A 15,179-nucleotide genomic window follows, 5' to 3' on the forward strand; every position below is an offset into this window, starting at 1 on the left:
CAGACCATGGCTGCTGTTTCCTGTAACATCCCCATTGACTTCTTGCTTTCCTGTCCTTCCCTTGCTGTGCTGTGGCATGGTACCAGAGGGCTCAAGGTTTCTAGGTGTTGAGCTGTCCAGTCATGGCTATTTCCCAAGGCATGCTGCTATTCATACAGAAATCTCAAACAAGTGTGCACCTTCTCAAATTCCACTACGTCAAGTAGATCAGAGCCATGCTGGAGCTGATCAGTACAACTGGCTTTTAATTTGTAAACATTTCTTAGATCATTTGCTGAAATTGTGCTCAACTGGATCTGCTGCTCTTCTGGAAGCCTGTGCTGCAGGATCTTTGCCACCCAAGCTTGGTTTTCGGGAGCAGCTTTTCTTCCCCTTATGTGTTTAGGCTTAAACACAAAAGTCCCTGCCTTCAGCTACAAATAAGCCAGTTCCAGCCAGTTATCACTGCAGGTCACATTCAGTTCCTTTAATGGGGTAAAAAGCAGCCCATGGTGGGGTTTTGCTGGGGATGTTGTGTTTAGTGCCTAGTGGTTTCCCTGTGCACACGGAGTACATATTCAGGGAGACCTTTTGCTGTCCTTAACCTTGAACACTTTGATGCTGTACAACGTATCACTGTCTCCCATGTATCACTTGCTAAGCTTTCAGCAGTCTCATTAAATTGTCTTTTTTATTTTTTTTTTTTTCTCTGTGTTTTGCTGTCTGGCAGAATCATCACCGTTGTTTTTAGCTCTTTTTTGCTGACTTCACTCCTTATTGTTAATATGAACTGTGCTAGCTTTAGTGTTTATGTTTTCTCCTTTGTCTGAAAATCAGAGAGCAAACCAAAGGAGAGAAGAGTATATTGTGAGAATTCAGAGAACGGTGAAGTTTATGTAGAGGTCAAGAGAAGGAACATGAAGGGGGAAAGGTAATTACAGCAGTTAGCTGGGTAGCAAGATAATGAAGGGAGAATTTGGGTGAAATAAAGCATGTGAACATAAGTGATACTAGAGCTCAGAAAAGGAAACAGAAGATTCTTCATGATAAAGCTTGAAAGAGAAAGCCTAATAAACATTGTCCCTACTCCATTCCAAATTCCAGACATTTAAAATAGATCAAATGGAATTTTTTTCGCATTTTTAAAATTTTTAATTAATAGAAGCCTCCTGGCTTTTTTGCACAGAAGCGTTTTTCACTGAGAAGGAAGGAGTTAAAAAGATAAGTGTGCCGTCTGTCATCTTTGTCGAGTACTTCAATATTCTACCTCTTACAGAGGTATTACAGTAAAATGACAACTCATAATATCCTTTCTTACTTTCATTTGTAGTCCTTGTTATAGTGGCAAGTCAATTTCTTTTTCTAAACAGCAGAGTCTTCCATATACTTTAATTACCTGAGATCCATAGACACTTTACAAATCGTATTTGAGTATCAATAAAAAGGTTAATTTTTTTTTTAAGGTTTAGTCTATTTAATATTGTTATCTATAGTGCAAAATATTGCAGCTGTTTGTCACGAGATCTTCTGCACAGCATCACCAAGTGGGATTCATCTGACCTTATTTTAGAGGCTTGCAATATAGATGTCTCTACCAAAGCTAGTATTCCTAAATCCCCAAAACAGAGAGAAACAGACCCTTTTAGGCACAATTTGTCTGACATATTTGTATCTTTTTATATCTACTTTAGGATGAATTGAATCAAACCATAAAATTTCCCATTTTTCTTACTAGAATATAACACAACCTGTTTAGATGAGTCTACCTGTCAAATAAATGTCATTCTCATGATCTAAATTAGATAGGCATAATAAAGAATAAGTGCCATCATGAACAGGTAGAAAAGTTTTATAAATGTGTGCATCTGCATATATGTGTCTGGGGAGGAAAGCAATGTGCTTTGTGAAATTTTTGCAGGTAAAGATGCGCAGTTAAAAAAGGAAAGCTAAAGACAGAGCATACCAGTTTTATTTTTGGAAAGTAAATGGGATCTTTTAAGTCACATCTGGTTTTTAGGCACAGAAGTGCAACCTCTACACTTTGAAAAAAAAGAAAATTTAGCTTTATATGGAATTTTTTCACTACTTCAAGACTCCCGGGCTTATATTGAAGATGTTTTCCCTCCTACTGTGTTGAATCAAGCAAAGTCCTTAAAGTGAAGATAGTTAGAAAAATACTTTTTTCTTCACTTCTATGTATTTTTCATTATGTGGATGCAAATTGCTGAAATGGTCTGAGAGGTCTCTGACAGTCAGTCTGCATTTTACAAATCACAACTAGTCTAAGAGTAAATATAATGGAATTCGAAACAATGTTAGCTTTATGTAATTTTCAATCTGTTAAAAGATTCCTGTAGCTGTGTCCACTTTTAAATAGCTGAGTTAAAGGAAAGACTCTGTAGCCATTATCATCTATATGAAAATGTGGTTCAAATGAAAACAGTAGGTTAGCTCCTAATATCCCTATTCAGATTTCATTCACTTAAACAGTTGTGTGGATGATAATGGGTGTTTTGACTGAAGAGAGATTTCAGGATCAGGTCTATAGTCATTATGACTAATGTTTTCTGATTAACTAGTCATGCATATCAAAATAATTGGTCTGTGCTATCACTAACATGTATAAAGCTCCCACAGCATGTTCATCATTAACAATACAGAAAAAAAGGAGGTAATTCAGGTCCCAAGGAGCTTAAAAATCTAAATGGGGAGACAGTACAAAACACTGGGATAGACATCAGAAAAGCTACTTTCTCTTTTTATATAAAACACTAAAGGAAGAGAACAGTTAGTTTTTGTGATGGGATATTTGTGAAGAAATTAGCTTTGACGAGGTAGAAAAAAGAGAGGGTGTCTCACTGGGATGAGAAGACAGGTCCCAGCAGAGAGCAGCCTTTTGCATTCATATCCTTTTGTTTCTTTTCTTTTCTTTCCTTTCCTTTTTTTTTTTTTGCTACTGAAAGCAACATAATTAAATAAAAACTTGATAGAGAAAACTACCAAGCATTTTCTTAAAACTAGCCTGTAATAAATGGCTTTATGTGATGATAATTAAAAGTGAAAACTGCGAAATAGGGATTATTTCCTGTATTCTTATTAAACTTTTTAAAGTGATATACCAACAAATTGTGTGCCTCATGTATTTACAATATACATACATGTGTATAATTGACATATGTACAAGTATGTGTATGTTCATACATATTAGTGATACATATTAGCTTGGTCTTTGTTAAATTTACTGTGTTTAAAAATTAGTGGACATGTTGGAGGTATAAAATGATGAATATTTTTTTTTTTTTAAGTAGACAACAGATTTTGTCTATCAAGCAGTCCCACTCCTGCTTTTAAACTAGGAAAATTCTACCTCAAACTTCTGATATTAAGTTTTGGGTAATTTATTTGATATGTCTCTAAAACTAAACAGGAGGAAGCAGTTGGTCTGTTCTCACACAACCTGCAGCACGGCTTTTTCAAACTTTCCTCATTTCTTTTCTATGGATAATTTGAAGGTCTACATCAACAAATAGCTAATACAGAAAATACACTGAAGAGAAAAGCAGAACCTGAACTAACAGCAAAAACATTAAGAAAGATTTTAATGGAGACCAATGAGAATACGTAAAATCTGCAATATGTGTGTCTTGGATCATTAAACTGTAAGCTTTCAACATACAGCATCAGATTGAATAACACCCTCATTTTTTTCCTTAGAGATTTTATAACTATCCATGTTAGTATTTTTCCCCTTGAATTTTTGGCTTAGTGACTTGTGGCTCCATCTCCACAACCACTTCTCTCTGCCATTTTACTTTTATCCTTCTACAAACTTTTTCACAGCTCTTTCTCATGAATTGATCATTTCCTTAGGAGGCTAAGCCAAGGTTATAATGGTGGGCCATGTACCTTTGACACACTTGAACACAGATAACTAAGCCTGAGGTGGAAATGTCAGGGAAAAATCCTTACAAAGGAGCTTGTAGAGAGGTGGCTACAATGCTTAGGATATTTTTGTTTCTCCTGATACTTTCTCTTACACCAACAGTTTTCTCTTGATTTTTCTCTCATTTTCTTACTCTAGTATTTCTCTCAGACATACTTTAGATATTTCCAAGTGGGAAAACATAAAGTTTCTCCAACTGTTGCAAGCTTCACTCAAATGAGAACATTGGTAGAAAAAAGTGGCAATTAGCACCATGACACAATTTTAATTACATTATATTCATAATGAGTATGTCTGGGAATTATTTCTTATTTAGCACAAAATTAATTATCACTGTTGTTTTTCTTGACCTGTCATCCATTCTTGACTGACAGAGATGCTCTCTCTTGGCACTGAGGGATATTAAATTTATCCTTAACCCCTCTGGTGACTTTCTTTGAGTAATTCAGTTTACACAGGGCTTAAACTCAGGTTTTTAAAGACATTATTTCTTAATGTATTGAAAATGAGATGTGATGAATTTAGTTTAAAATGTTACTTTATCTCTTCTGTCATGTTACTTGATGGTTAATATAGATACTAAATATTAAAATAATAGTTTATTTCTAACACTGTAGCTCGACCTAAGGCTATAGCTTATTACCAGAGCTATCTTTGTAGGTTAGCCTATGCATACTTCTGCTTTGAGTTTTGGAAAGTCTTGGAGCCTTCAGTAGCTTTTCTTGGTCAATTAGTTTCTGCTTTATGTTTTACTGCATTTTTTTTTTGTAAGGAAATTTTGTTATGAAAATATCAGCACTACACATTTCTTGTAGTTTAAAAACAGATGCAGAAGCAAAACAAGAAAAAAACTTTGAACAACTCAGACTTATTTTCTGTTTGCTCCCACATGGATGATTCTAAATTTGCTACTACGATGTGAGACATTAGTATAACTTGTATTCTTTAAAAGTAAATGGCCTCCTTATTAAATGGAATAACAAAACTATTGAAATAACTTCTAGAACTTGCGGGGAATAAATAATAGGAAGAACAGAGCTGGGTATTTGGGTATATTTTTAAAAAGTAAAAGGAAATTTTACTTTTATCTTAGAAAGCAAAGGAAAAGTCTAGGAATTTTCAACCTAAAAGCTTAACTGAAGTTCCCAGTAATGCTTGGAGGAAAAATCTAACACTTGCAAGTATCTGAAAGAATCCAAGAATAAGAGTAACAACTGGCAATTTGTCGAAAAACAGATAATATTGAACTGTGGAGAGAAGAAAGCAATAGATTTCATATATTCGTCTTTATAAGGTTTTTCATAATTTAGCATGATACTGTCATTAGCAAAATGGGAGTCCAGACATAAAAATACACTAGGGCTGCTGTGGACTTGGTCTACTAACCTGTAGCTGGGGAAGTTATTAGCAGTTCATCATCAAAAAGGAGGGATGGAATTGACACAATACTTACTAAAGCTGTAGACATCACCAAGCTAGGAGGGACTGCAGATAAATGGGAGGACATCCTGGGATTGTAAAATGATCGCAACAAGTTGGAAACATAGTCTAGAAAAAAGCATCATTTTGCCCAGAAGAGGCCAGCATAAGGTATTGCACTTGGCTGGCAGTATTTAGCAACACAAATACAGAATGGACTACAAGTAAAGTAGACAGGGGTTTGGAGGTTAATTTTAGATCATAGACTGAACAGTAACCAGGAACAGTTACACCCATAATGTTAAGCAAAATAATATACAGAAACAGATAAACAGAAGTATAATCTTCAAGATCTTAAAAAAAAAAAAAAAAAAAGAAAAAAAAGATTGAGACCAAGAACCCTATTATGCTCAGCATGGCAAAGTCTTCAGCTGGAAAATTATGACAAGCTTAGGGAGCTGCACCTAGAACAATTTAAAGAAAAATCTAAGTGGAATATTTTGAGCTCTAGGGAGTATTACATGTAAGAATGGAATGACTGTATTAGGGTTGACTAATCTATGCAAAAATGTATCTAATATATAAAAATATATCTACCCAATACAAAAGCCTGCTCTAAAGAGAAAGAAAATTAATTGGCTTCCATATATATGGTGGAAAGTAGAGAATGTAATTGTTAAATTTCAGCACAGAAAATTAGAAATGAAAGTACCTTCTTATAGACAAAGATATTAAAATACTAACACAGATGACCTGAGGAAGGAGGTTGTGAATTCTCTATGACTGTAGGTAGGCGAGGCATTTCTCTTCAGACAGGAGACATTCACTTGCTTTCCCTGAAAGATTCAGTCCCGTAAGTGTTGTCACCAAATGCAAAGAGTAGTTAAGGTAGTCCAGTATTGCCAGGTTGTTGTGCATTAAATGCGTTTTGCTATATTGAAACAAGTTAAGAGAGGAAGTCAACAATGCAGACTGAAATTATTTATTTGGCTGCTAATTCATCAAGTGTCAATGAAATGAAAGAGATTTTATTTCTGTGTTTCCAAGTCAGATTTATCTGAAGCTTGACTTATGGGAGATGGCTTCTTAAAAAGCTGATGATCATATGTTGAAAATGCTTTTGGACCTATGAGAAACTCAGGTTTGTAAGGTCAAATTTCTCATGGCATCTTTTTTACTTTTTTGCAAAAAAAGACTAGTAGTTATAATCTATTTATTTATGGTGTTAATGCTCATGTTAAGTATCAGAATCAGCATTTATAAAGGGAATTCTGTTTTTTTCAACTTGTAATTTGCTTTGCCTGCACATTCTTGCCCAGTGCAAATATTATAAAATATTAATGGGAAGCTTCATGAAATGTTATAGACCATGACTGAGTGAGGAAAGACAAGGTTCTAAGGATGGTTATGTAGTAATTTCAGTGATTCCTGGCACGGTGCCGTAGTTACATTTCTTGTTGATATTGCTATGTCAGACCTGATGCATAAAGCAGATTTCTCTGTTCCTGTTTCTTTCAGTTCCTCTCTGAAAAAGAAATTCAAGGGGATGATGTCGCAGCCAAGGGCCATGCTAAAATACGCAGTAACATTAACAAGTTAGTAGAGAGTTTAATGCTGGCCATCAGTATAGTACTGTATGCTGACTTTCAGCATTTGCATTTTTAATTCAGTATTCACTACTCCTGGTGATGCTGCTCAGTATATACACCTAATGATGTAACTGCACTTTGTGGGAATGAAATCAGCATATCTGCATAAAATGGTGAATGATTTGTTCAAAATCTCCATTTACACCTTCCTGCTAAAGTTTGGGGCACTTTTTATATTCATGAAAATTGACAAAAAAAAAAAAAAAAAGAAGTGCTAGGAAAAATGAGTATTGAGCTAACATAGTCTGTTTTTGCATGGTGTAACTATCAAGTTAATGCATATGATTTATCCTCTATAGTAAATCAGCAATGACTCATTTTAGGCATCTCCTATGACTGCTGTTTTTTACTGCAGTATTCAGTCATACTGATTTATGCTACACTATCCTATGAATATTTTGCAGAGTATTATCAATAATATAATTCTATCTCTTGGTCCAGATAGAATGAATTTAGAGCACAAAGCAGGCAGAAAGCATGATTCCTTCCTCAAGTAGTTTACTGCTTGAAATAAACTTGGTATAAAATGTGAGATGGGGTGTGAGACATCAGTGATTGGGGGCCTGGATCTGGAAAAGTGTCAGCTCAACTAACAAAATATTTTATTCTGTAAGGGCTTATGTACTCGATAGCATGGTTCTGTTTGACTGGAAGGGTCATTAGGGTCATGGCAGGTGAGCAGGGCCAAATTAGAACAGTGAGTGTTGGCAGACAGATCTACTCAGGTTAATACAAGCAGACATCAGTCTCATTAGACTGCCTGCATAAGAAATTGCAGCAATGGGAGAGGACTGGTGATACCAAAATAGGTAAAGGGCTCTGGTCTCACTTACTGCACTTGAGACCGAGTCAGGAATAATTGGCTGAAATAATCTTGTTTATTGTAGGTCTTTACTAGAAGTAGCATTCTTGCTTAAGGGGGGCTATAGGGATACTGGGGATGGACTATTCATTAGGGACTGTAGTGAGAGGACAAGGGGTAACGGGTTAAAACTTAAACAGGAGAAGTTTGGATATAAGGAAGAAATTCTTTACTGTAAGGATGGTGAGGCACTGGAATGGGTTGCCCAGGGAGGTTGTGAATGCTCCATCCCTGGCGGTGTTGGACCAGGTTGGACGAAGCCTTGGGTGGCATGGTTTAGTGTGAGGTGTTCCTGCCCATAGCAGGGGGGGTTGGAACTAGATGATCTTAAGGTCCTTTCCAACCCTAACTCTTCTATGATTCTATGATTCTATGATTCTATGTAGCATTTCCTTTGAACTGTGCTATAGGTACTACCCTTTTGTTTTATTGACTGACCTGCTTATCCTGTATATAAGAACCACCAAAGATAAAATTCAATCATTTGCAAGTGTATTTGTCCTCATTTGCACTACTGTAGCTTACATTTTTGTTCTGGATTCTAGCTAAATAGAGTCTAATCCAGATGTGCAATAAATCCTCTTTTAGGAGCCTCAGGCAAAATATGAATGACTAGAGATCCAAATGTCATCTTTTGTTTGGATTCACCTCTCAACATTGTACCATATATTAAATACTTTAGCATAACTATTTTAATCTCAGAACTGTGGTTTTGACTGCTTTGAGAAGTGTGCTTTCAACCTTTTGAATTGTACTTAGATGAAAAATTTATGTATGTGAATGTATAGACGTATTTTAATTTTCCACAAAACCTGAATTCAGTTTAAATTCTGTTTTGTTTTATGTTCTGCTCTGATCATTAATAGTCCCCGGGGAGGCCTACTGAAAACACTTGATAGATCAGTTAACTAACTTAATACTGGATACATCACTGATGTACTCCTATGTAATTTATGTTTCCAAATACTTGAAAAAGTGTTACAAGATTTATTCTTTCAGCAGTGTGCATCTTCTTTGAAGTCACTTACATACTTTTTCTTAGAAAAAAAATTTTTTTGGATGAGGTGGTTCTCTGAAGTTGAGTTTTGGAAACTAGTTGCACATTTGTTGTGGCACACCTATGAAGAGGTGTAACATGAAATTGATAGGTATTTTCTGTGGTAAAACACAGGGTCAGACCCTTATCATGTGAAGAACATGTAACAATAAAGCAAGTCCATCATGCTTTAAACTAGTATTCTACATCTACTGTGGTAACATGATGGGATTCAAATATATGCTAAAAGTATATCGCTGATAAATATAGGGAGAAGTAGGAGAATGGGGAAGAAGAAAGTGAAAAACCTTTGATCTCTAAAGGGATGCTGTTGATTATGAAGTTCACCAATCTTCATGTGTCAAATCTCCACAACCATTTCTTTTGATATGCGGAAAAAAATTGTTAAAAAAATTATTCTGGTCCCAGGTCAAGTTCAGGTAGTAAACTTGAATCTCTGAATTTGGAGATGCGTAGTCTAGATTAAAACCATGCAGTGAATCTTCTGTTGTTTTCTAAGGAATAGCACTAGCCATTCTAAAAAGTGATCTACTCAAAACAGTGATCAGGATTGCATGTGAAATTAAATTCATTAGCATTGCCCCAGGCTTACACAATTCTCTGCATATCATCTTCTGTTCCATAGTTTCACAGAACAGAATGTGTTTCATTTATTTTTCCTTGAGAATTTACTTGGCCTAATATCTTGGCAGCAGTCTACAAACTTTGCTATGTTATACGGCTGCCAGGAAGAATAAAGAAATGGTTTTCAGTCTTCCATTAATAAAACTAAAATTCCTGAATTAAATATTTGTTTTCTTGCTGTGATACCAGTCAAACCAATCTCAAGCTCTTAAACTTTGTCCAAGGAAATTTTCATGCAATTTGAACTCAGTAAAACTTGCAGCTAGACAAATTTAGACTAGAAGGAAGATGCAAATTATGGAGAGCTGAGATAACTAATATCATACATGACTTGCCAAAGATTACAGTTGGTGCTCATCAGTGATAAGCTCAAACTCAATACAGGATACATTTTCTAGGAGTAACGTTGTAGTTCACCCGTAACTACTGATCCAGAAGCAGGAGTTACTGAAAGTGTTAGGAACTAGACCAGGTAAGATAAGTTGATCACAAAGCTATTTTCAGGCCTGAAAATTAGTCAACTTTTTCTAATTTTACTTATCACTTGCGAATCAAATAGAAACCTCTCAGAACAGCTTGTTGCTGATTTTCAGTATATATCAAAATCTTAGTTCATTTTTTGTTTTGTTTTTTTTTTTTTCCTCCGGACAGGTGTGTCTAGTTACAACAGCTTCTATGTTTTTTGCAAAAGTATCTGCCAATCTGTGAAACCTGGGAAACTCAGGGTCCGCTGCAGTGAGTGTAAACAAGGAACACTGACGTTGACAAGGGTAAGATTTTGTGTGTGTTTGTTTCAAGGTTTTGGAGTATATGGAAATGATATGTCTAATGTTACCTATTTACCTACATGTATATATACATTTCTACTTTTTCTTTTTCTTGCTGATCATAACTCAGAAGAGTAATTCAAAGGATTCTGAAAATTTCACTCGCTTATCTCCATTATTTCCAGCTCACATAAGGAACACATTGCAGACTAGAGCTCCAATACTCAGCTTTAAATTTTAAGAACTTAATGATTAACCTGGTACTATGTACCACGTGTGCAAATACGTGTGTATTAAAAAGTTGTAATTAGGGATGCTTATAAGAAAGCTTGGAGCAGTTGTTAAGGACACAGAAAGACCTCAGTTCATGTCTTGATTGTGAATATTATGGAATGAGACAAGGAAGGATTAAGTGGCTGTGCAGTTGGGAATCTTAATCTTTCCAGCCTAGCTGCTGCATGTAAAGTCAAGGGAAAGTTCACTTCTGCTGGGACAGAAAGTTAGTCGGTCTGTCAAGCTTGGTTTCTATTCTAGAATGAGAGAATGATGTTTGACTTGAATGCACAGTAGTGTTAAGTTTTGGAGGAATGTTTCTTTGTGTTGCTGAATTTCACTGGTTGTACTACTGGGGAATGAGAGTCCTTTCTCATAAATCAGTGTTTGTCAACGAGGTTTGATTTGTGAGAGGCTTAAGTTTTGTAGGAGACTTTACCATGCTTTAGGTTAGGGGTAGGCTTTCAAATTTGGCACATGTTCAAGTGTTTAAATTTGTCTTTCAAGGTAAAGTAGTTAATTACAACTTCATGTCCTTGATGTAGCTCAGTGCTTCAGTGTCGTTACATGTAATAGCATGTGAGACTTTAAAAAGGCCGCTCCTATATTCTCACTGAAAAGAATAAAGTGTAGAAGAAGAGAAGTTGCCATACTTTTGCATACATTTCCAATGATATTATCTTCAGGATAAAAATACAGATGACATTGTACTCAGCTTGAATACCAGCAGTGAGTGCTGCTGAAAGACATTGCTGTTGTCATTAGATGAGTTTGAATTTTTATGTGTTGCATTGACAGCACAAAACATGTCCTTTGCTAGACTCAGTGGCTTTCTTCAGCATGCTAACTTTTGGAAATTATTACTATCCCATTTGTGCCTATTGGTTTGGAATCATTATAATCCTTGTAGTAGATTTCAATAGATTTCTGAACTTTTAAGTTTTTACAGTTTCTGCTAAATAATGTTCTCCATTTTGGAGCCTTAAAAAAGTAAAAAAATCAATTTCTTCACTGTCTTCCAAGAATCCCTCATAGCTCTATGATAAAACTCTATTATAAAATGTTCCAGAATGGGATATTCTAAATACACTTTTTGTATCTGATTGTCTGGAATGTATAGGGGTCTGCATACTTTCAGCAAACGCAGGGCCAATAACACAATAAATATGCACAAGCTGATAATTTCCATTGAATGAGCAGAGTGCAGCTACTTCTTTTTCCTGTTAACATATTTTACAGTAGAAAAGCAAGTAACCGGAAAAAAAAGAAAATAACTGGAAACTTGTAGTGGAATCACTGATGATTTTCAAGATTGATTCAAAAAATCCCAGTTTTCAGATGATTTTAGAAGGTACTTCAGCATAAGAATACATAAAAGGGAAATATCTTTTAGGGATTATCAAATGGTGATTTTTGTCTGGTTTAGTTTTCAAAGGATTGTCTACAAAAATAATTTGTACTTAAGGTTATTGTTACTTTCTCCCCAAAACAAAGAAAATATTTTATTATTCTTTTCCTATCAAATTGAAGCAAAGCACAGTACTAAGGACAGTGGATGTGCCATTCCAGCACTTTGGGCTGGCAGTCCTCAGGACTTACGAAGTGCAGTATTTACAATATGAGCACACTTACTGTTGTGAATGTGCTATGCAACAGTCAGTTTGTTTTATAAATACATACCATCTACTTCAGTTCTGCGGTTATGAAATTACATGGAGATTTGGCATGTCCCTGGCCCTTGTGACCTCTTTTCTTCTCACTTTCTGGTTCATCTTCCAAGGAGACAGAAAATATTTCCAGCTGGGGAAGTTTGAAATATGTACTAAGTCCCATTTATTTTTTGCTAATGGTTTAGAGACCTCTCTGCATTAATTTTTCCCCAGTTCTCTGTGAACTGTGCCTGACCTTTATATGTCAACACAGCAGTGTTCTTGATAAGCTCTCTTGTGCCATAAGCAGCAAAGCGCCATGTAAACCAGCACTGGTTACACTAATTCTTTTATTGAGATGAAAGTGAATACCTGTGTAAAACCCACACAAAGATTTGGGCAGCCTTAACTTACTTTACATGCTAATCCTTTTCCTACCTATGCCACAAATGACCAACCTGATTAAACTGAGCTTTCTTTTCTTCATGGTGTATTGACTGACATATTAAAATATTACCTATTCATTTAAACACCCTTATGCTAAAACCTTATTTAACTGTCATGCCTATTTGTATAGCATCATTTTAATATATGATGCTCAGAGTAAATTTATGATGCTGTATTTCTGTGAAGTTAAAAAGCCCAGTGTTTTTATTATTACCAAAGACATCCATCTAAATATTAAATTTGTAATTTAAATTAATTTGTGATTTTCCAATTGACACTTAGGTTGATTTTTATGAACATTTCATGAACTAATGCTTTATGGGAGATGTATACCAGGTTGATTTACTTATAAGAGAACATCAATTGCTGCAAAATTACCACCTCTCCATAGTTTCTCTAATTAATCAAGCAGAAAAGAATGGAAAGATTGGGATGTGGGAGTTTTATGTAGACCACCAACAAGCTGGCAGCAACTTTATTCAAATAGCTTGAAAATGTTAGCCATTCATTTCACACTATTTTTGTTGTTGTTGTTGCTGCTTTTAAGCTTTTAAATTATTTACTTCAAATACATACAAGACTGCAATTTGTTTCGGAAACAATGATTTAGATGATAAGGATATTCCTTTTCCAAGAAACAAACAAACAAACTGAGCCACAAAAAAATACTGATTGTAGAAATCACATTTACAATCCTTTTTGGTTTTTTTTTTTTAACCATAGCAGTGTTAACATTCACAATGTTAACTCTCTAGTGAAAAGGAAAATGCCTATCTGCAAACAAAATGCCTGATTCTGCAGACTGGTATACACCAAGCTATACACATAAAGCACACTTTTCAGTGTAACTGACTCTGTGACATACTCCTGGTATAGAAGACAGTAAAATTTGACTGATTTGGCATATATTCAACCAGAGTAAGACTCTGGATTGAAGTGCAGTAAATAGACTTTAGGTGTCCATACTCAGCCACAGGTGCTACAGTGAGGCCATTTCTACTGTGGGGATTCAAGGTTCATTACTTGAGATCTTCATGTTGTGTCCTTGGTAGTACTGGTTGAGTTTTCAGTATATCCTCTATTACAAGGACCAAAGGAGTTTTACTCAGCTTCTTTTATACTTTTCAAGTGTTCTTTACACCTCACATCATTATTTCAGCTCTTCTTAGACATGGGGAGTTATATTCATATCTGATTTAACTCCTTGCAGCAGATATGAGACTTAGTTTCTGGAATTTGCAGCACATCATAGATTTCATTCAACAGTTGGTGCTGACAGTCCTGTAGCTGTCCCTGCCATCTGGGCTCCAGAGGAGCTTCTTGAGTTCATGGGTTTTGTTAAACCACCTCTGACGCAGAACTGCTCCTTCAGTGTTTGTGATATTAGGAATATTGCTTTCATTTATGGCTTTTAGTCTTAAAACTAACAGGGAAATTGACATTTACGGGTTTTTGTTTCTCTGGCGTCATGAAAAGCTTGTCATTTAAGTACCTTGTCAGTCAGTGTGGGCTGTATGGTACATTGCAGCTGTGCAAGGGAAAAGTGCTATTCTTTTGAGTGCCTTTCAAGTGACTGACAAATAACAGGTCAAAGTAGTTTAAGTGGTCTTCCTAATAGATGGTAGCATAGTATTTCGATTTTCCTACTTTCATATTTCGTAGGAGAAGAAAGAACTTTAATACAGTAATTTTCTTCACGTTCTTACTTCCTATTTTAATTGAGTTATATAAATAGGGTGGTTTCTTTTTAATGAATATAAACTTAGAAGAGATATTCAGTAATATAAAATAAAAAGGCAGTTTACTTCTGATCTTTCTTTAATGCATCATTGTGAAACTCCATTCCACAGTGCACGACCTCTCACCACTGCTCATTTCCGATCACATACTTTTTCTGGAATTAATTAGCTGTATCCTGCCTTGGTGACAGAGAAAGAAAGGAGTACTACTTACTGCATCCAAGCAAGGCTGACTGAAAAAGAGAAAGGGACAAGTAGCCCCTCTGTAGTTATGATGCCCTTGCTGCTGAGGCAGCTTCTCCCTACTGCCGCTTACCATTGCTGGGGTAATATTGAGAGCAGGTTACAAAAAATCAATTTGGCATTTGAAGCTAAACTGTAAAATAAACATCCAGTGGAGTGCAATGTGCTAAAGTGTGATCTCCTTCAAAAGCTGGGGAGATAGTAAAAATGTGATTGAATTTTTGAGACTGGATGACAGTTATTTGTCTCTCTAAAATTCCATGTTTGCTGTGAGGATAAAAATGGTTTTGATATATTTTAGCTAACACATAAGAAACTCTATGTGTTAAAATACTTCTCTTGAGTTCTGTGCATAAGAAAGTTACCCCTGTAATGTGTGCTACTTTGTCAAACTAACAAATGAGAAGCAACCATTTATTGTTGGGTCACGGCTAATGAATGTGGTAGTACAAGAATAGCTTAATTTCCCTGCACTAGGCCTACAAAGGCAGTACTTACAAAAAATTACATGTATTCAATATATGTGCT

The 15,179-nt window shown here is 35.5% G+C and overlaps 1 protein-coding gene across 4 annotated transcripts in view; it reads left to right on the top strand.

The window, feature by feature from the left end:
• Positions 1-15,179, top strand: part of PRKN (parkin RBR E3 ubiquitin protein ligase) — a 725,154-nt gene that overhangs the window by 262,982 nt on the left and 446,993 nt on the right. For all 4 annotated transcript variants that reach the window (XM_062641870.1, XM_062641872.1, XM_062641873.1 and 1 more), the window contains exon 4: positions 10,185-10,303. In XM_062641870.1, the coding sequence (XP_062497854.1) occupies positions 10,185-10,303 (119 nt within the window). The remainder of the gene's footprint in view (positions 1-10,184; positions 10,304-15,179) is intronic.

This window comes from Pezoporus occidentalis, unplaced genomic scaffold (genome assembly GCF_034315485.1).
Source record: "Pezoporus occidentalis ecotype Australia unplaced genomic scaffold, CSIRO_AGI_Poc_V1 ctg7, whole genome shotgun sequence".
Lineage (NCBI taxonomy): Eukaryota > Metazoa > Chordata > Aves > Psittaciformes > Psittacidae > Pezoporus > Pezoporus occidentalis.